Consider the following 21,161-nt stretch of genomic DNA (forward strand, 5'->3'; position numbering starts at 1 on the left):
ATAAGAGCTTGGTTGCTGCCACTGCGGGAAGCCTCATCACATTGGTGTTCGTTCAGTGTTGTGAGCTGAGCTTTGGGGTATTTTGTTAGGATTGGAGACAGGCAGGGATGAAGGATACAGGAAGGCTTTGGTGGAGCCTGATTCTGCTGTCGGTGCTCATCTTTACTTCTTCGACATCTTTACAGGGTGATTATAGGCAGCTGTCTTCTTTTTCAACGCCCATGGCTGGTCTTATCACGGAGCTAATAGAATTGCAGATTGACCTGCTAATCATGCGTTTGGAGTTGTTACTCCAAGGTTTTGTAAGCCTTGGTTTCTACAGCTTTTCTCCCCTTTTAATAATAATAATAATAATTAAAAAAAAAAAACAGAGAGGAGACAGGGAAAGTGGAAGAGTGGGGTCCAGGCCAGTGTTGAACGGTCAAAAAGAAGGAAAGTGAAAAATACAAGAACAACACACATATTTATGGCTTCTTTCTCTGTCTGAGCTGAACAAAATAGAGTAGTACTTGGTAAAAACTTTCCAAAATCCAAACCAAAGAAAGCTACATCAAACTACCTTGTCCTGACCCTTTCTCTGTCTTCTCCCCCTTCTTCTCTCTCTCTCTCTCTAGAACTATAATCGATTCTTTAAAGCATTTTGCTTGTTGAAATCCGGTCATGAATTCGCCTCTCCCTGCAATACCCTCCCTTCATCCCCTCAATTTCTTGACCTGATCTGCAAGTCTAGGTAAGTTCCTTTTTTTTTTTTTTTTTCTTTTTGTTCATTTTTTTTTTTGATGGATTTCTTACAAGCGGGTTCTTTTTTTGAAGTTGAGTCCTTTTGTTTTTAGTTTCTGGATCAGGCTATTTACATTGTTATGCTTTGATCTGTGTGTGCATCAGGAAGGATCTTTACTTTTATTTCTTTTACTACTTAGTAGTTTATGCTGTTTTATCCTTTTCCTCTTGTGGTAATTACACAGAATTTGTGAGTCTTGTGGATCTTCATTGTCCTCTCATTTAATTTTGCTTGGCCTCTCTCTACTCAAAATGTGTTTTAGTGGGTGGCTTTTCAAAAACAAACTTACATTTTTTATTCAAAAAACTTACTTGCATTTTTGTTTAAGAGGAAAGAAATTAAAACTTAATAAATCCCATCTCAAGCAAACTTCCGTTTTGGCTGCTCTGACAAAACCCATCTCAGTTAAACTTATTTTACTATCTCTTATGCCTTTTGTTGGCAGGGGTTAGCAGAGAGATGAGAAAAAACTGCCTAAACTAACGATGTGGTTTGGCCACGCCAAACTTGTTTGAGATTAATGATTTGTGTGTATGGTGAAAAAATTTAAACATCTTTCACCTTTACTTGCCCTTTTCAGTGTCAGAATACCGCATGAATTTTAGTGTTTGACTGTTTACTTGAGTGCTGATAGGAGCTTGACTTGCTACTTTTTCTCCAATGGAGTTCGGCTATTGATTTGTATTTTAAGTTGATTAATTTCTTAACCTTTGACAGTATCTATTATCCCAAGTCTAATTGATCTTCAAATCTATCTATTTAGGGTTTGTCAGAAGCAGATGATTTGGTTGCAAAATTATTTTGTTACTAAAAAATAATCTTTTATGACATTTTGTTTTTCATAGTCAGAGTACTTTCTCAACATGGAATTTTGTTAATTAGCTCTTTGAGATCTTACTAAGGTCTTAATAACGACACATTGCATGAATTTAAGTAGAATGCACTTCGACATGCTGTATTGCTGGAACTTTGCATGGATGGCTCCTTGTGCATTTTGTTTTTGTTCTTCTTCCTTGTGAAGATTGTTGTTGTGTGAAAACTATCTTTTATCAGCTTGCAAACCGTATTTAATTTCAAAGGGTAACTCATTCCGCTTATGCATTGATGATGTACCCTGTTTCTTTTACATGAAACAACTAACCTTGATTAGTCTTTTACACAGGCGAGTTACTGAAATTTTATGTTGCTGGCAAGGTGAATTTGTAAGAGGATCTTCTTGATTACTTTCTTTTTTGAGCAAATGGCTTCTGTAAGTGTTGTCCCTGCCTCTGGATTGCGAGATACACGTGGAAACACAACTGGTGTTGATAAGTTGCCTGACGAGATGAATGACATGAAAATTAGTGATGACAAGGTATGCTAGCTGCCATCTCCTCCAACTTGCTATTATCCATTTCCTCCAACTTGCTATCATCATCATTTTCATTACCCATCACTTGTGTTGATTGCTTGGTTTCAATATTATTTACTTGGAAGAAAAATGTCTAATGTTGGACAGGAAATGGAAGCAGCCGTGGTTGATGGTAATGGAACCGAGACAGGTCATATAATCGTCACGACTATTGGTGGCAAAAATGGCCAGCCAAAGCAGGTTATTATCTTTAAAGTCTGGCCTCTTGGTTAAATAGATTCTGTTGTTTTCATTTTGTGATGATATAATTTAATCCCTGATGAATGCAGACAATAAGCTATATGGCTGAGCGCGTTGTTGGGCACGGATCTTTTGGATTAGTGTTCCAGGTAAGTTGTTATCTAGATATAATATTGATTTTTTTTAGCTGTATTATTCTCATACAGTTTGGATGAGGCACTAAATTTTCTTTTCTTTCTTTTTTCTCTGTGTTATGGGTATTCAGGCGAAATGTTTAGAGACTGGTGAAACTGTTGCTATTAAAAAGGTTCTGCAAGATAAAAGGTACAAGAACCGGGAGCTGCAAACCATGCGTCTTCTAGACCACCCTAATGTAGTGTCTTTGAAACACTGTTTCTTCTCAACAACTGAAAAAGATGAACTCTATCTTAACCTGGTACTTGAGTATGTCCCTGAGACCATCCATCGTGTAATCAAACACTACTATAAGATGAGTCAAAGGATGCCTTTGATTTATGTCAAACTTTACTTTTATCAGGTATGAGTTGTATATGTGCTTTCTTTCCTATTTGAAGTGTGTTTGTTATACACTAGATATAGGTTATATGATAAGTGGTTTAACAAGTGGAGTTTATTAGCTTATGGCTCTTATTTGATCCTTTTTTCCTTGCTCATGAACAGATTTGTAGAGCTCTTGCTTACATTCACAATAGTATTGGAGTGTGCCATAGAGACATAAAGCCTCAAAATTTACTGGTATGTTGACAAGGGTGCTTGGTTTTTCTTTTACTTGGAGGAGCGCCTGCAATGTGGAACATTTGTGCAGCAAACTACTAAATGTGCTTTTAAGACGGCATTGTAGTGTTCTTGTAATATGCCGACCCTATTACGATGTTTGTATTATTACTTTCTCTATAGTGAATCTCTTTTTTTTTATTTGTAATAGGTGAACCCACATACGCACCAAGTGAAACTGTGCGACTTTGGAAGTGCAAAAGTTTTGGTATGGATTCTTCTATGCTGGAATTATTATCATTCTTTGAGTTATGATGTGTATATAAGATATATTATTCTAATTCTAATTACTTTTGACAGGTTAAAGGCGAACCAAACATATCTTACATATGTTCTAGGTACTATCGAGCACCTGAACTTATTTTTGGTGCCACTGAGTACACCACTGCCATTGACATCTGGTCTGCGGGATGTGTTCTGGCTGAATTACTGCTTGGACAGGTAGATGGCTTTGATTTTTAGAAGTTTGTTTAGCTTTAATTTTTTGGGGTTAGTAAATTATACAAGTAACAAATATTTTTATTGGTGACAGCCTCTCTTTCCGGGTGAGAGCGGAGTAGACCAGTTGGTAGAAATTATAAAGGTAATAATTGTTTCCGATACTTAAAAAAGTGCTAGATTGGTCTGTATAAGAAAAATCTATTTTCAGTTCGTCTCCCATCCTGCACAATTGGTCAAGAGGTGAAGTTTTAATTATAATGAACTTAAGAGGGAGTGTTTCTTGTTATGTTGCTGAGATTTGAAATTTCTAGCTTTCTTTTTCCCTTACAATTTATGTGATTCTCATGCAGGTTTTGGGTACCCCAACAAGGGAGGAAATTAAGTGCATGAATCCTAATTACACAGAGTTCAAATTTCCTCAAATTAAAGCTCACCCATGGCACAAGGTACCTGAAAATATTGCTTCTGTCTTGTCTCTACAAAATAAGCTCGTACAAATGACATGAATTTTTCACTTATTTGCCTCCTGTGATTGCTAGATATTCCACAAGCGCATGCCTCCTGAAGCTGTGGACCTTGTCTCAAGACTATTGCAGTACTCTCCAAACCTCCGAAGCACAGCTGTGAGTATAAAATTCCAGCTAGATCAAATGAAAAATTATTCTTTGAATGGCCTTTTCTTCCCTCAATACCTACTCTGTTGTTTTTTTCTGATTGTAAATATGGTGTACTTGTATAAAGATTCCTCCAGGTTCATGCATGTGACTCTTTGTACTTTCTTTCTTGAAGTCATTCCAGGCACATAATGCATCTTTTTGTCATTGACTCAGCTGTACCATTTAAGACATGAAACAGATCTCAGGAATCCCCGCTTCAGATGTGCTGCTTTTCCGCAGAATATTAGGGAAATAGGGAACCCCAAATAGGCATTCACCTTCTTGACTTGTAGTGAGCTTTCTATTGTATGTGTGGTGTAGCATCGATTGAATGAACGAGTTCTTTAGGTTTTAGCTGTAAGCTTTTGTTTTGTGGCTGCCTTTTTTTACTGAATGCTTTTGGTTTATTTATTTAATCTTATAATGTATTTTGTAATGCAGCTGGAGGCTTTGATCCACCCCTTCTTTGATGAGCTGCGTGATCCTAACGCCCGTTTACCTAATGGACGCGTCCTTCCACCACTGTTCAACTTTAAGCCTCATGGTATGACCTGTTCTCAATATTCATTCATTAATTCCTTCGAAGTTCCTGTTTATGATTGTTATTGATTTCTCTCTACTCTACCTGTCAGAGCTGAAAGGAGTGCCAGTTGAGATGCTTGTCAAGCTGATCCCAGAGCATGCAAGAAAGCAGTGTGCCTTCCTTGGGTTGTGATGCTGTCCTTTCTGGCGGTATGCTCCTTGCAGAGAATGGTGCTCCACTGTAGAGAAGTAGCTAGTGGTCTGTTTAATGTGGAACCATATGCAAGCTGTGTTTTTTGTTATGCATCCCCAGTTCATTTATTCCATTTTCATTATTATTTTGAAGTTTATGTTCATCTTCTATCTTTGTGTAGAGAGCAGGCAAAGAAGGCTCTGCGTAGCATGTTATTAAGACCTCCATGGCATTACTGACCCTTAATCTTAAGTGAAAGACAACCTGCAACTTATGTAATTTTCTTGGCTACAATTCGATCCCGAGGATTACATTGAAAGAAGATTTCTGTTTCCTCTGTTTTTTTTATAGCTGCAAAACAGATTAAGCAACCCATAATTCTCAGCTTGATCTATCTTCCGTCCATGATTCATGGATGTCAGATAGACAAACGGGGCGTGTCCGTACATGATTTATTCAATGAAATGTAATAGTAAGGGTTTAGAATGGATGGCGTTTTATTTGAGAAAGTGTGAATCAAATGAATACTCTTTGAGCCCGTTTGGCTCTACGGCTGTGGCTGTGTTTCATGGAAAACGCAGTGTGTAGCGTAGCCGTTTGGTTAAAGAAGAAAACACTTTATTGTTCACTCGGTCCCATTTAAATTTTGCGTTTTTAATGGAGGAAACGAAAAGCAGCAACTTCATGCTTTTTTTTACTGTTTATGTTAATTGCACTGTTCAATGAACAGTGCAATTAACGCAGCACGTAGCCGTTTGGTTAAAGAAAAAAATACTTTACTGTTCACTGGGTCGCAGCGCGTAGCCGTTTGGTTAAAGAAAAAAACACTTTACTGTTCACTGGGTCCCATTTAAATTTTGTGTTTTTAACGCAGGAAACGGAAAGCAGCAACTTCATGCTTTTTTTTACTGTTCATGTTAATTGCACTGTTCAATGAACAATGCAATTAACATGAACAGTATATAGTATATACTGTTCACTCAAAAACCAGTGAACCGTGCAATTCTCTTGCACTGTTCACTTACCTGCGTCTTTTTTTTTTTTTTTAGTGTGTTAATTTTTTTTAGTGTGTTATTTTTTTAACATTTAAAAAAAAATAAATTAGTTTAGAGTGAAATTTATACCTGATAATATTTTATCTAATTTTATTACATGCTAAAAATATTATAAAAAATATAGTTTTTGTTTGATGTATTTTATATGTAATGAAATTATAAATAGTTTTATGGAATAATAAAAAATATTTTATATAAAGTATGATTTATTTCATGATTAAATAGCAATAGTTAAATCTATAATATTTAAATTAAAAATCATAAGTACTAATATATATTTTTAAAATTATTTTATAACCTCAATTTTAAAATCATTTTTAACCAAACATATTAAACTATTTTTTTTTTCAACTTCAATTTCAACCACAGTTTTAACCAAACACCTATTTTTTCAAACCAAACTCAACTAAAAGTACTTTTTATAAAATAATTTTTTTTAAACCACAGTCATAACATTTACTGTAATGCCAAACACACTCTTTACATGGAGTTGAAAATATTAGATTTCTTTAGTCGGCGTGTTAGGCGGCGGATTTGTTGGGTCCCAAATTTCAAAAGCGAGCAGCATCAATGGCTGACTTTTGTTCCTAACAACAGCGCTTTTAGGCATGCGTGGACTGGAAGTAATGATGGAACCGCCATAGCATGTTCTGCTCATAAAGAATAATGGGACATCAATATGGATTCTGCCTCGTCTCAATGTCAGGCTTAGTGATCTGAGAAATGATTAATAAGCCCACAGGAATCCAGGCATTACGATTTTCAAAGAGGACAAGAAGGTGGTTCGATGACTTGTAAATTGAAACGTTCTGGATTCTGTTGCACTAAGACCTTCTGTTGATTGAAAACTCTGCCAAGTACAGATTCCGAGTTCGGAGGGTATGGCGGCAACACCGAATAAGATATAATGGATTTATTTTAACAAATGGTTGTTTTGATTTAAGCATGCTTCGTCACACCACTTTAAGGGTTTGCAAAATGAAAAATATACTACAGAAGACAGAATCCATGCTGCATGTTGTATCAAGATGATAGGAACCTTAGTGAAATGCTGAAGGTGATCCATACCAATCTTCGCGTGAAGCATTTGATCTTTAGATCACTGGAAATGGACGTGTCAATCATTATGACTTTGAATTAGTGTGCTGTTCTGCTTTGATTAACTTGCAGAAAATGGTACGTCATTGGTTACTAAAATCATATTAGTAGCAGAAATGCTTCTAAAAACTGTTAATGGCTACTGATAACAAGCACTAAACCCCTCAAGTGGACATCATGGGATATATATCACCGAAAGGGGCGATAGAGAAACCATGACCAGACATGCTTGCATTGATTTGGTCGGTTTTAAGATAACTTAATTTCAACAAGCCTTACCAGAGCTCCAAGTGAAGTTTCCACTACAAGGAAAGATAACTTAATTTTAGGCAGACATTCATCCTCCAGTTCCCAAAGCTGACCACTTCCAGAAAGTGGATGTTTGCCTTTCTGTATCTGTCGAATCGTACATGAGCGTAGTAACTGCAAAACCTGATGGTTACCAATATCTGTCCTTTCACCCTTCAATTTCATTGCTTACATGACAGGCTATTTTTCCCACTGAGATGAAAGTTTCTTCCTGTGGAGATGATGCAATTTGCTGTGAAAAGAGCTTTGACAACTAACAAGCATTTTCCATGTTTCAATACATAAGTAGCAGAACATAAGTGTTGAGCTAAACATTTCCTTGATCACTAATAATCATATTCAAAATACCATATGCATATACAGCTCAAGAGCCATGGAAATGATTCAGTTTAATCTGTTTTCCCACAAGCAAGGGTTTTGCCATCATCATGGGAAACCACATGGAAATTATCTGCATCCATAAGTGCATGTGTTGAACTGCACATAGGCTCCAAACCAGAGGTGTTTTCAGATAGAGCTTCATTTGTTACACTGCTTAATTTAAACGATGGTGAAATCTGGGTAGAGATTTTACTAATTTCAGTGCCTGTCACCAAATCAATTTCGGTCCTCTCTCATACAGGTATGGTGTCAAAACTTACACCTATTATAAAACGTGATATCGCTGAAATAACCAAACTGGGGACAGATGAAAGTGAGAGTTATGGGAGGAACACGGGGGCTTATCGACTCTTGCTATTCCTTTTACCTTTTTCCCGAACAGTCATCTGCAGACTCCACATTCTCAAAGAAAAAAAGAAAAGCCAAAGCCTATAAGGAACTCGGTCGGTTCCCGCCACCAAAGCCATTAAAAGAAGTGGTAAGGTGCTAGTGTTTTTCAAAGCCGCCTCCACTATCCACTCTTATTATAAATATGGAAACAGGCCTTTCTGACTCTCTATACTTTCCAAAGCCAAACTTGGTCTTTGTCAAGTTGCTCTAGTGCTCGCAGTGGTCACTTGAACAAGCATCTTGCTTGTTTCAACTTCAAATATTAATTGTCAGGTAGTCTTTTGATCTAGTTTCTGATAATTCGTAGTGCAAAAGCAATTCAAACAGTGTTTGTTTTTTGAGGTCCGACAAGTGGAAAGACTCTAAAAGAGTTCTCTTTTGTTTCCACCATTTAAGACTTCTACCAAGTTGAGCTTAACATGGAGCATTCTCGTCTCTCTTTACTAGTGTTTGGCATTTCTTTCATTTGCTTCTTCCTTTGCACCCAAGCTAGGTGGCATAACCATACAAAACACCACAAACACAATAATAATCACAGATCATCCACAATTTCCGAACCTCCCACTCCTCCACCTGAGCCCGCTGATCCTTCAGATGGGAGTGGCTATAACTCTAGTGGAGTTTTTGATGTACGAAATTTTGGGGCTATAGGTGATGGTATAATAGATGATACGGACGCGTTCAAGATGGCCTGGGATGCGGCCTGCAACCAAGTTGATCCTGCTGTCATCCTTGTTCCTTATGGTTTTCATTTCATGATCCAATCTACGATTTTCTCTGGTCCTTGCAAAGATGGTCTAGTGTTTCAGGTAATATTATTTGCCAGTCATGTCAGGTTGTTCTTTGTGCCTTTTAAGGTTTGAAAAGACTTCCTAATAATTCTGGTAATAATTGCTTGGTTATATTCTGTTCATTGAGAAGGTTGATGGGAATCTTATGCCACCTGATGGACCTGATTCTTGGCCACAGAAGAACAGCAGACGTCAATGGCTCGTATTCTACAGAATAAATGAAATGTCACTTCAAGGAGGTGGTGTCATATATGGCAGAGGAGAGAAATGGTGGGATCTTCCTTGTAAACCACACAAGGTACTGCTGAAACAATTCTTTCAACCTGAAAAACTGGGGTTGGCTTTGTGTTACTGATTCATGTCAGGAATAAATGGAACTCATTAATTTTGTAAATATATGATAAAAAAAAAACTAGCATCACTCACAAGCCATTTCTTGAAAAATTAACTCTTTACAGCCTGAAAAAAATTTGGGTTGACTTCGTGTTACTGATTCTTTACATTTATGGCACAGGGAATAAATGGAACAACAATGCCTGGACCTTGTGATAGTCCAACTGTATGTCATCTACACTTGAACCTTTTATTGTCACGCCCAATTCAAAATATTCTTGAATTCTTTCAGTAAAACCTCACATTTGAAATGCAGGCCATAAGGTTCTTCATGAGCTCAAACCTAACTCTCAATGGACTTAAAATCAAGAACAGCCCGCAGTTCAACCTCAGATTTGACAACTGCAAGAATGTTCATGTAGAATCAATTCACATTACCGCTCCCGCCTCAAGTCCCAACACCGATGGAATTCACATAGAGAACACCAACGGTGTTGGGATATATAATTCAGTGATCTCTAACGGTTAGTCAGAACATATAAATCTTTCTCATTTCCATTGACAGCTCCCCTCGAAAGCTCACTAACATCAAATTGTTCGATATTCACCTGTTCATAGGCGATGATTGTGTATCAATAGGGTCAGGTTGTTTTGATGTGGACATAGAGAACATCACATGTGGACCGAGTCATGGAATCAGGTATGTACAGAATGTTATTTTCAAGGCTCTAATCTTGGAATTTTGTCTGTCACATTTTCTTGGACTTACAGGCTAATCTTTCTGCAAATTTCCCCTCTGATCGTATTAAAACCAGCATCGGGAGTCTAGGAAATCACAATTCACGAGCCTGTGTTTCCAATATCACAGTCAGGGACTCGGTGATTAGAGTCTCGGATAATGGAGTTAGGATCAAGACATGGCAAGGTGGATCAGGAGCAGTATCAGGAATAACATTCAGTAATATTCACATGGACAACGTCAGGAATCCGATTATAATTGACCAATTCTACTGCCTCACCAAGAGGTGCGCCAACCAAACATCTGCGGTTTCAGTATCAGAAATTCTCTATGAAAACATAAAGGGAACTTACAATATTCGAAGCTCACCAATGCATTTTGCGTGCAGTGACTCGCTCCCATGTACCAACATAACACTCTCAGATGTTGAGCTTCTTCCTGCTGAAGGATATTCAGTACTGGATCCATATTGTTGGAATGCATATGGAGTTTCACAAACCCTAACTATTCCTCCAGTTTCTTGCTTGATGGAGGGCATTCCCGGATCAATCTTGAATAATGACATGCATTATTGTTGACTCAACTGCTAGGTAGAGCCTTTTCGAATCTTCTCTCCATCCAATCCCATCTGAAGAGCTAATGGCTTTATGGCCTTCTAAATATACTCTTGATGATTATCCAAAAAACAAATCCCTTCTGAAGAGTCCGCCAATTTCAAACTTTTTTTTTCATCATCCAAACTCCAAACATTTTGTATATATAACATTGTTTAGTGCAATGAATGCATTCAACATATCTCTTTTACCTTAACTGATGGGGATTTATTGGTTGTGATTCAAATGATCACAGAATGCGTGTAAACAGGCAAACCGCAGAACAATCGAAGTACAATAAAGAATCATCGATATAAACAGAAGGCGCATTAAAATCGGCAATAAAAGAGTTCATTTGTTGCAAGAAAGAAAGAAAAGAGTTTCCAAACACTCTCATCAGAAATCACAAATTAATGTCACAAAAGTATCCAATAAGGTTTAACAGTTAATGTGTAAGAGCATGGTAATCGGGTTGAGAGAGGAAACAGAAATTCATTGCAAAATGATGAAAGAAAAAAAGTTATCCCTCAAGAAAGAATTTTTCTTGATTTGATTTTGTATTCTTGGATTGTTTTTGGGTTTTTTTTTTTTTTGATAAATTTGGTTTTGAGTATAAGGGTGTTAATTAAATGTTTTAAGATGAAAATGAACTTAAAGATAATTTTTACATTAAAAAATATTTTCTTGATTTTCCGGTCACCATAATAATAACTAAATTATAGACAATAAATCATGTGTTGTTTGCCACAACAATCAATGCATCATTTTTTTTCTTCAAAACAATACACATTGCTTACATTTAAATAAAGAAAAAAAAAATATGGCCCAGGTGTGCATATCTAGGCTTCCTTAAAGTCTGGGCATGCTAGGCCACTAGACCTGGGCGCTTAGCCTAGCATTTTTTTGTTAGTTTTTATTTTTTTTTATTTTTTTTTATTTTTATCTTTTATTTTCATTTTTTATCCTAACATGATAGGCCACATTGCTTACATTTAAAAAATGTTTTTTTTTTATGTAATTCAAGTTGTTTTTGGATCCACCAAGTCAGCTCTATCATGTTAGGACAACTCCCATATAATTTAAATTTATAATAGTGCTACAATGATAAGGTTTCATGGTTGATCCATTAAGTCAAGTTTAATATATATTATTTTTTATCCAACTCGTAATATAACACGAACTTGTAAACTAGTACTGAAAAAGAAAGAGAAATTTATTATATTATAACATTTATTATGAGAGGAGGGGAAATCACTATTCCCTTCTCAGAAAGTATTATTCCATAAAATAATGCTTTGTTTTGTTTTTTTTTTTTTTATTTTTTTTTGTAAGGTTTAAGGTTTTTTTTTTTTTTCATTGTCATCCTTAAACAATAATTCTAGCATGACCTGGCTATATTTCAAGACATAGTTGAAGAAAAAGCCAGCTATTCTGATTCCAACGATGCTTAATCCTTTAAAGGTAAAAGTAAGGGATTCAATCATAGGCTTTTCTAAAAGGATTCATTATGAGAGAAAGAGAACTACGTTTTTTTATTGTCTCAAACAATCTCACTATTAACAAATGCCATTTTGGTCATATTCTTTCAAACATCAACCTCCAAGATCCTACATTCTTTCTTTTCATGTAGTGGAACTCCTCCTTCATCGGTCATATTGTATTTGTTTTTTTTATTTGTAAAATTTAATTTTTTTTAATTTTATCTTTTAAAATTGGATTTGTTAGGGACTAGGTTTTATAATATTTTTTAATTTCTTTTAATGAGATTATCCTAGTATTATGACCTAGGTCATATGTTTGATAAGTTAGCTCGTATTTTTTTTAATCCTTTTTAATAGATTTTTTAAAATTTATTCTTTAATATTTGGTTAATTTAGAATTAGACTTTATAATTTTTTTATTTGATTTTAATGAGGTTATTGTAGTCTTATGATTCATGTCACGAGTTTGGTGAATTAACTTAGGTTGACTAGGGTTATTTTTTGTGTTCTTTTTTTATTGAATTTTTTTTTCAATTTCATCGTCCAACATTTTATTAATTGAGAAGAGAGTTTTATATATTTTGTTTTTCTTTCTATGAGGTTATTTAGGTCTCGTGACCTAGGTCATGAGTTTGAAAAGTTAACCCGAGTAGGTTTATGTTGTTTTTTCGGGTCTATTTTAATTGATTTATTTTCAATTTTATCCTTAAATATTAAGTTGATTGAGAATTGATATTCATTTTTTTTTCAATGAGAGAATGAGTTTATATAGTCAATTTATTTTTACTATTTACATATTAACCCTACCTTTTCATTTAAATCTCAATTTGTCCCTTATAATTTTCTAATTGATTTCTATCCCTTTTATTTATTTAGTGTCACAACACTTATCATTTCTTTTCAATTTTGCTCTTGACATTAAGTTTTAATTTAATTCATTTTATCTTTGGGTTAAAAATTTTAATATTTCACAAAGAATTTAGTTGGGAGTTTACATTGTCCCATCTTTTAAAGAATTTCATACTTGAAATTCAAATATTATTACCTGAACTTAAGAATAGCTATGGATATTTTCTTTTCATCTTTAATTCTCTTTCTCAAGTTTCTTCATCAACTTGAGAACTCTTCCTAGAATTTAAAAGTATCTCACCTTTTGTTACTTGTTCCTAGTATTGCACATTTCCATGACTGATGGTACATTTTCTTAGATCATGTTATTCTTTTTCTATTTTTTTAGTTGAATTGAAATGATGAAGTACATTATCAATTAGTATTGTTGACATTGTTTTTTTTTTTCTATTAATTACATATGAAAAACTTTAAAAATCCTAATATATCATCCACTAGCACTACTTCAATACCCACCAATACCTCAATTTCAAACACTAACTCAACATCAACCACTGAATAATCCACTATATATAGTAAGAGATAAACATTATTAACTCTTTACATCAAGGGAAAAAAATGTTTATGATAGAAAGAAAAACACAAATTTAGGATCATTTCACAAAATTTAATGGTGATCCTAAGACCCTTAGAGCTGTATGTAATTCTTGGGAAGAACATTGCCTTAATTACATGATTTGGACTAGTTTTGGTCTATTTCTTAGCACTAACCACTTCACATGACCTCGTTCGCTAGTAATCTAGGTTTTTTTTTTTTTTTTTAGCCTTAATAACATGTTCATGATTTTAACCTTAGAGTTTTGGTTTTAAACTGAAATCATCGCTGGCCAAATCTTGATTTCTTAGTGATAATTAAAGTGAATAAGTGATAGATTATTAACCCTTGCATGATTTATAATCTCTTTGTGCCCCTGGTTTTGCTATACATGGTCAATGATGAGAGTTACATTTTTTAGGTTCGCGAAGAACATTCATCGTGTTCTTCATTTTGTGTGTGTGTTGATCTATTTTTGTCAAGAAATTTTATGTTTTTCGTGTCTTTTTTTTATTTGAATCTATTTTTGGATATTTACTTTGTTTTGGGTTTGTTTTCGGGTTAAACCAAAGTTTTAGGTTGTTTCATGGTCAAACCATTGATTTCGGGTTAACCCAATCAGTTTGGCTTTGGGTCAATTAAGTTAGGTCTTGTTTATTTGGAAAGTATTTTGATAAAAAGGTTTTTTTAGCTTAAGGGTGTGTTTGACAACATGCCTTGAGACCTTTTTTGACAAATTCATTTAAAGGGGAAATATTTTTTTTTGCCAAGCAAGCCCCAGATAAATTTCCAAAAATTCTAAAAACTTTGAAGGGTAATTTTAAAATATTTATGGTTCCCTCGCATATTTTTTCAATTATTTTACTTAATATTGGGGTTGGAAACTTATTTTGTAAGATGCTAACCCAAAATTAAAATTACCCGCTTTTTGCCAAAGTTTCAAAAAATTCCAAACATTTCTAAAACATTTCCTCATTCCAAAAATACAAAAAAAAAAAAAATTAATTTTCTGTGTACATGGCCAAACTCTAAAATTTTCATGCATATTTTATAGAAGAAATAAAATTGTATTTTCATCATACTTTGAAAAATACAAAAAAATCAGTTAATAGATATCACAACAAGTTTGTGATTACCCATTAGGATTTGATCAAAATTTCAAATAAAATATATATATTTTTATTTCTTGAGCTTTAGAATGGTTAGGTTTTAACCTGGTAAGATAAGAATATCCTTACTGAGGAAGACTTTTCTTAAACTTTGAACATACTTTTCTAGGCTTTAGAATGACCGGGTTTTAACTTGTTAAGAAAAAAATTTTCTTACCGAGGAGGACTTTTTTCAAAACTTAGATTAACGCATAAAAAAACGACTTAAAACAAACAACAAGGTGGCTTACCATAGGTAGAGTGCATTGAGGGTGATACATCTTTTCCTTACATAATCAGTCCCCTTACCAAGACTCTCACAAACTATTAAGTTTTATAATGACCATAATACTAGGTGGTGACTCTCATTCCCCTTATTTTTCTGATAAAGGACAATGATTTCTTACACTACCAGAAAATCAATAAATACAAACGGAAATACTGAGGGAATATTTTCGAGGGATTTTACCGACGGAAATATTTCCGAGGGATTGTACCGATGGAAAGATTCCCTCGGTATATACAGAGGGAATTACCGTGGAAAAAAAAAATAAAACAAAGCAAAAAAAAAAAGATGATGTGTCATTTTTTACCAACGGCATTATCGACGGAATTTTTCGTTGGTAATTCCGTCGGTAAATCCGTTGGTAAACTGTGAACACTGCTCATCATGTCAATTACAAAGGGAATTACCAACGGAAAAATTCCGTTGGTATTTTACAGAGAGCTCCAGAACTGTTCATCTTCCAATTGCACTGTTAATTGTCTTACTTTACGGACAAAATCACCGACAGATTGAAAATTCATCGGCGTGTTTTGGCGGTTTTCTGAAAAAATTCAATTGATTTAAAATTTTCATTTAAATATTACAGACGGAATCACCGACGGATTGAAAAATCATCGGTAATTTTTGGCGGTTTCTGAAAACTTTTTATGAAATTGAAAATTTAAATTAAATATTACTGACAAAAGTACCGATGGAATAATTAAAAAATATTAATATTCAATTATCCATCGGTAAATTCGTCGGTAACGCATCCCAATAAAAAACTTGAATCCGCTTATTTCACAAGAGACAAACTCATTATTTTTTTTTCTTCTTCTACTACTTCTTTTTTTTTTTCTTCTTCTTCTTCTTCTACTTCTACTTCTATGTCTACTTCTTCTTCTTCTTCTTCTTCTTCTTCTTCACTGTATGTAAAAAACATCAATATCTATTTCTTTCTCTTCTTTTCTCTCCTCATCTCCTTCTCTTTTCCTCCATGCTCGGGTATGTCTTCTTCTTCTTTCTTCTTTTATCCTCTTAGTTTTTTTTTTTTAATGAATATGCTTCACGATTTTATTTTTCCTTAGCTTCACTTGCAAGTATATTAAGGTAAGATTTTTTTTTCTTTTTTTTTTTCATGATTTTTCACTATATTTTTTTTATTTAATTTTAATTGATTTTGTTCTTAATAATTGTATAAATTTTGTTGTGAGATTTTTTTATTTTTTTTTCATATGAGATCAATTTTTAGTTGATTTATTTATAGGATTTTTAAATTTTTAGCAATTGCAACTTCATTTTTTTCATATGAATTTTTTTAGTTGAATTAATTTTTTTGTTTTATTTATTTGTTGCAAATTTGTTTGAGTTGATTGTCTTATTCCTTTTTCCAAGTATTTTGAGTATATATTATACAATGTTGATTTATGTTAATTTAATTATTTTATAATTTTATAAAATGAATTTTTTTTAAATGTTTTTAAATAATTACCGACGGATTTACCGACGGAAATTTCTGTCGGTAAATCCGTTGGTAATAAAATAAAATTTACCGACGCATCTGTTCCGCCAGTAAATCCGTCGGTAATATTATTACCGATGGAATTACCGACAGATAAAAAATTACCAACGAAAGATTCACAGACGGAAATTATCCGTCCGTGATTTCGTTGGTAAATTAATTACCGATGAAATATGTGTCTTACGTCGACGGAAAAATTCTGTCGGTAAAACTGTTAAATCTTGTAGTGTTATCTTTGTCACTCATATCATTCATGATAATTCTAACCTAGGAAAATAATCATCGCGAGCCGCACACATGCAATATGCAACAATATGAATATGAGATATGAACATTAAATTGTCATACACTTATGCAAATGTTATTTCAATATGATGTTGGGCTTGCATATTGAAAACTTGAAGTTTCCATGCTTATTAGTCTAATCATTCACGAGCTATGCTCTCTCGTAGTTGATAAATTGTTTTCAAATGCTCAGAGTAAGAATGAAAGATGGCTCATGTGATAGGCTACCAACCAAAGTGTCTTTGGAGCTATAATTTGAAGTGTGACCTGAGTAGTATTGTGATATATTTCATATGTTAGAAATACATATGTAAATATATCATGTATAAACACTTCTAATGTGTAATTGCTAAATAGGATAAACAAAACAACAAGATATCATGTGAGTTATTTTTCACTCACAATTCACCTGCGATGGTGTACTAGGGCACAATACTATATATAAGACCCACAAGAAATCACAGTAGAACAACTAGCCCTCTCTCTCTCTCCCCTGAAAGAGACATTTTTCCTATTTATGCTACAAAATTCTCTTACCCTTTCGTTATCCTTGTTTTTATTTTCTACCTTCTTGGCCTTTTTTTTCAAATTTTTTTAAAACTATTTTTAAAATATAAAAACAAATAGAATATTATAGACCACAAGCGAGCCGGCGAGTCAATGGATGCTTGGATGGAGGTGGTTTATGCCTCCTGTCATCGAGAAAAGAAGTACAGTAAATTATTTATTTTTGAGTGATAAAAAAGCGACTATACAGCCGAAAGGAAAGCAATGAATTGACATTTGACCCCTTCAATCGCATCGCCCCATTGTGAACAATGCTCCAGCAAATTAACTTCACACCAATCACCTCATTGTGGCCTCTCACTGCCTCGGTCTTCTTCTTCTTGGCCCCCCTGTGATTCGAAGTCTTTCTGAGTGACATCATATACTGTTTTTATTGTTGTTATCAGACGTTTTCTCTTGTAAAGTTCTGTAGGTCACTCCTTTAATCCTCGTGTCTTGGACTCACTTTCATGTAGGAGCCCACCATCACCCTATGTCGGCCTCAATGAGTTGTGCTAGTCATTCTTTATTGTAAATAAAAATGACTCGGGAGAAAGTTTACCCGTGCTATGGTGTTAGTTGGATTGCTTTTTTAACATCAAAGGAAATTTTTAAATGTTATTAATGTTTTTTCTAATAAAAAAATTCAAATCATATATGAAATAATAATACCAATCTAAGAGTATGTTTAGTATTATGATTGCTGTTGTGGTTGTGGTTTGAAAAAAATTATTTTGTAAAAAGTGGTTTTAGTTGAGATTGGTTTGGAAAAATATATGTTTGGTTAAAACTGTGGTTAAAATTAAGGTTACCATAAAAATAGTTTAATGTGTTTGATTAAGAATGCTTTTGAAATTGAGGTTATAAAATAATTTTAAAAAATATATATTAATATTGATGGTTTTTAATTTAAATATTATAGATTTAACTATTACTATTACATCATGAAATAAATAATACTTTATATAAAATATTTTTTTTGTTCTATTAAACTATTTACAATTTCATTACGTATAAAATAAATCTGATAAGAACTATATTTTTTCACAAATTTTTTAAGAGCACAACAACATCAGGTAAAATATAATCAGAAAATAAAATTAGGATTACGATCAAATTTTGCAAATACTACGTCATCAAGTAATCTTCGTCTAATTTATATAGTGTCATTAAATAATGTTTAACACTAGTTTTTTTTAATAAAATACAATTAAAAATATATTTTTTATTTTATTGGGTCGAACTTAATTCAATAGCTTTGAATTGGACTGGGTCGAGCATGCTCCACTGTTCAATGAATAAAACCCATGAACAGTGGAGCATGCTCCAGTTCATACGTTTTATTCCTTACAAGAAGTAACTTCTTGTAAACCTATGGCACATCACAGTTATAAGTGGATCCCACAAAAAAAAAATTATTTTTCTTACCTTACCAAACATTAATAGTTAACAAACACCCATTTAATTTAGTACGTGTAACGAAGTCTCTCCCAAGTCTTATCGTCAAGAGTGCTGAAAAGACCAAATATTCCTCTTGGTATGCTCAAAGGTAATTACCAATCTAGCCTTTTTTTTTTTTTTTGGAGAATCTAATCTTGCTAAATGGTAAAGTTAAAACTGAGAATTTTAGGCCATGTTTGTTTCCTGAAAAGTAGTTTTTAGGAAACTATTTTCTAAATTTTTCTATGTTTGTTTGTCATTAGAAAAGTTGGTTAATGGAAAACACTTTCCGGTCAATTTTAGTCAAAGAAAAATTTAGCTTGGTTTTCAGGAAAATATTTTCTCTTTAGCTGTGTTTGTTTTCCAGAAAATGGTTTCCGAGAAATCACTTTCCAAACTTTCTTGTGTTTGTTTGTCATTAGAAAAGTTGGTCAATGGAAAACACTTTCCAGTAAAAGAAAAAATTTGACTTGGTTTTCAGGAAAGTGTTTTCCTGAAAAATTTGGGGGGAAAACACTTTCCGGAAGTATTGAAAATTTTAGAAATGTCATTATTTGTTGATTATATCAAATTTGATTCTCAAACTTTTGATTGTTATATATATTTTGTTTTGAATATTTATTTTTCAATTTCATCTCTTAAAATTTTATTTTTATATTAACTTTGATCCTTATTTTTATAATTGCTATTTGCTTTTTCCTTATCATTTTTTTATTGAATTTTTTTATCTATCAAATTTGGTCCTCATTTTTTTATTGTTATTTATTTTATTTGAAATAATTTATGAAATGTTGATTATTATTATTTTAATTTCTTCATCTTTTATTTTTTTAGATTTGATCTCTATTATTTTGATTATTATTTATTTTATTTGAGATAATTTATGAAATTATATATTTTTTTCAATTTCATTCTCATTCAAAATTTTAATTTGTAAGATTTGTTCCCCTTTATTTTAATAAAATTGAGAAAAATAAAATATTAATAAGTAATTTTCTAGCTTATTTTCCATGACATAACCAAACACTGGAAAATATTTTCCAACTTATTTTTCATTACACTACTAAATATCAAAAAATACCTTTTCGGAATTCACTTTTCTAAAAAAAAAAAAAAATACTTTTAAGCAAACAAAAAGGGCCTTAATGAATTTGCATCTACTTGATCAAACAATTAGGGTGGACCGTGTGTGTACATAAATAATATAAATGGTTATCATCCGCAAAACTAGGCGACTTGAAACATAAATGTTGGACCAAGTCTCTCACTTGCTAAACAATATAAATTTTATTTTTAATGACTTTAAAAGTTTAAATTAAAATAACTTATTAATATGCAACTTGTGAATTAAATAATAATTATGAAAACAACTTATAAACAATTTAAATAGATGTTAAACTAACTTAGCTTATTAAAACTCTAAAAATTAACTAAGAAAGTAATTTGAAAATAGCTAAAAAAAACATGTTTTTTTTTATGTTTAATTCTTTTTCATTTATTAACCCATATAGTTTCCAATGATTGTATGTATAAATTTTTTTATTTTTACTTAAAACTTTTTTAATAACAAAAACAAGTTCAAAATACTTATATATATAATTATTTTATTTCAAAAAAATAATCCAAAATAAAACACGAGCCAAACATCTGTCAATTTTACTGGCTGCTGTTTTGATATGCATTGATAAACACTCCTTTATTCCAGTGTTTGCCTTTTCTACACCTGCAGAATCTTTTTTCAAGAATAATTAAAAATTTATGAAGCCGGTAAAGAAAAAAAAACATAAAAAAAGAAAAGAAAAGGCGCATGGAATGGTGTGAAGAAGCATGCGTCAACTTTGCATATGCAATGACGTAGATAAATTCGGTGCCCGTCATTCTCGTGTCTGGTCTATGAATTTTCTCGGACACCACATGTTTGCAGTCCTGGAACGCTGACACGCTCTCAAATAAAACATGTTTCATGTTTGGACTCTGGAGCGCCATTAATAGCTGTTCCAGGAAGGAGGGAAACAGAGTCAAGTGTTTTTTTTTTTTTTTTAAGACAGGGAAACAACTGTCCAGGAGCCCACACTCAGGGAGCTAGCAGTTTTCTGTTCAATCACTTCAAGGAATGATTTAGCCGGACAGGCTGCACCAGTGATTTTGCCGGAGTCCCTAAACTACATGTTTTTCTCTAGTAGTTTTCAAGATTTCATTGGCACAGCCTCCTAATGCAAACCCCTTCACCTTCACCGCCTGTCGCCAAACATATCCTACTCCGTGAGCGCGTCCAACGGAATGAATATCGTTCATGGGGCTCGCCGGATGATCCTCCTCCCTTGAGCAAGCCCAGGGAACGGACCAGCCTCCCTTGAACTCA

At 33.3% G+C, this 21,161-nt stretch overlaps 2 protein-coding genes across 5 annotated transcripts; both read left to right on the plus strand.

The window, feature by feature from the left end:
- Window positions 1-562: 562 nt before the first annotated feature.
- On the plus strand, window positions 563-5,311 carry LOC118044519 (shaggy-related protein kinase alpha). Of its 3 annotated transcripts, none has more exons than XM_035052843.2 (14): window positions 563-730; window positions 1,944-2,135; window positions 2,280-2,372; window positions 2,462-2,521; window positions 2,638-2,910; window positions 3,054-3,128; window positions 3,319-3,375; window positions 3,468-3,608; window positions 3,700-3,750; window positions 3,959-4,054; window positions 4,148-4,231; window positions 4,706-4,808; window positions 4,897-4,996; window positions 5,161-5,311. In XM_035052843.2, the coding sequence occupies exons 2-13, from the start codon at window positions 2,022-2,024 to the stop codon at window positions 4,977-4,979; spliced, it is 1,230 nt and encodes a 409-aa protein (XP_034908734.1). In that variant the 5' UTR covers window positions 563-730; window positions 1,944-2,021; the 3' UTR covers window positions 4,980-4,996; window positions 5,161-5,311. The 3 variants fall into 3 exon arrangements, 2 of the variants coding, with proteins under 2 accessions (XP_034908734.1, XP_034908733.1); XR_004686800.2 differs by having other exon boundaries at window positions 565-730; window positions 4,897-5,045; XM_035052842.2 differs by having other exon boundaries at window positions 566-730; window positions 4,897-5,311.
- Window positions 5,312-8,375: 3,064 nt separating this feature from the next.
- Window positions 8,376-10,977, plus strand: LOC118044520 (polygalacturonase At1g48100). Of its 2 annotated transcripts, XM_035052845.2 has the most exons (7): window positions 8,376-9,021; window positions 9,134-9,301; window positions 9,518-9,562; window positions 9,653-9,860; window positions 9,955-10,036; window positions 10,152-10,361; window positions 10,464-10,977. In XM_035052845.2, exons 1-7 carry the CDS (start codon window positions 8,632-8,634, stop codon window positions 10,651-10,653), a joined length of 1,293 nt encoding a protein of 430 aa, XP_034908736.1. In that variant the 5' UTR covers window positions 8,376-8,631; the 3' UTR covers window positions 10,654-10,977. The 2 variants fall into 2 exon arrangements, with proteins under 2 accessions (XP_034908736.1, XP_034908735.1); XM_035052844.2 differs by having other exon boundaries at window positions 10,152-10,976.
- Window positions 10,978-21,161: the final 10,184 nt, after the last annotated feature.

The sequence above is a fragment of the Populus alba genome, chromosome 2 (genome assembly GCF_005239225.2).
Source record: "Populus alba chromosome 2, ASM523922v2, whole genome shotgun sequence".
NCBI classification, from domain to species: Eukaryota; Viridiplantae; Streptophyta; class Magnoliopsida; order Malpighiales; family Salicaceae; genus Populus; species Populus alba.

Bases quoted from the DNA above. Each gene is read 5' to 3' on its own strand.
- LOC118044519 (XM_035052843.2), top strand. From the start codon at position 2,022: ATGGCTTCTGTAAGTGTTGTCCCTGCCTCTGGATTGCGAGATACACGT. The intron at 3,751-3,958 runs GTAATAATTGTT...ATTCTCATGCAG, and splicing joins AGTTGGTAGAAATTATAAAG to GTTTTGGGTACCCCAACAAG. The intron at 4,055-4,147 runs GTACCTGAAAAT...TGTGATTGCTAG, and splicing joins AAGCTCACCCATGGCACAAG to ATATTCCACAAGCGCATGCC.
- LOC118044520 (XM_035052844.2), top strand. From the start codon at position 8,632: ATGGAGCATTCTCGTCTCTCTTTACTAGTGTTTGGCATTTCTTTCATT. The intron at 9,022-9,133 runs GTAATATTATTT...TTCATTGAGAAG, and splicing joins AAGATGGTCTAGTGTTTCAG to GTTGATGGGAATCTTATGCC. The intron at 9,302-9,517 runs GTACTGCTGAAA...TTTATGGCACAG, and splicing joins TTCCTTGTAAACCACACAAG to GGAATAAATGGAACAACAAT.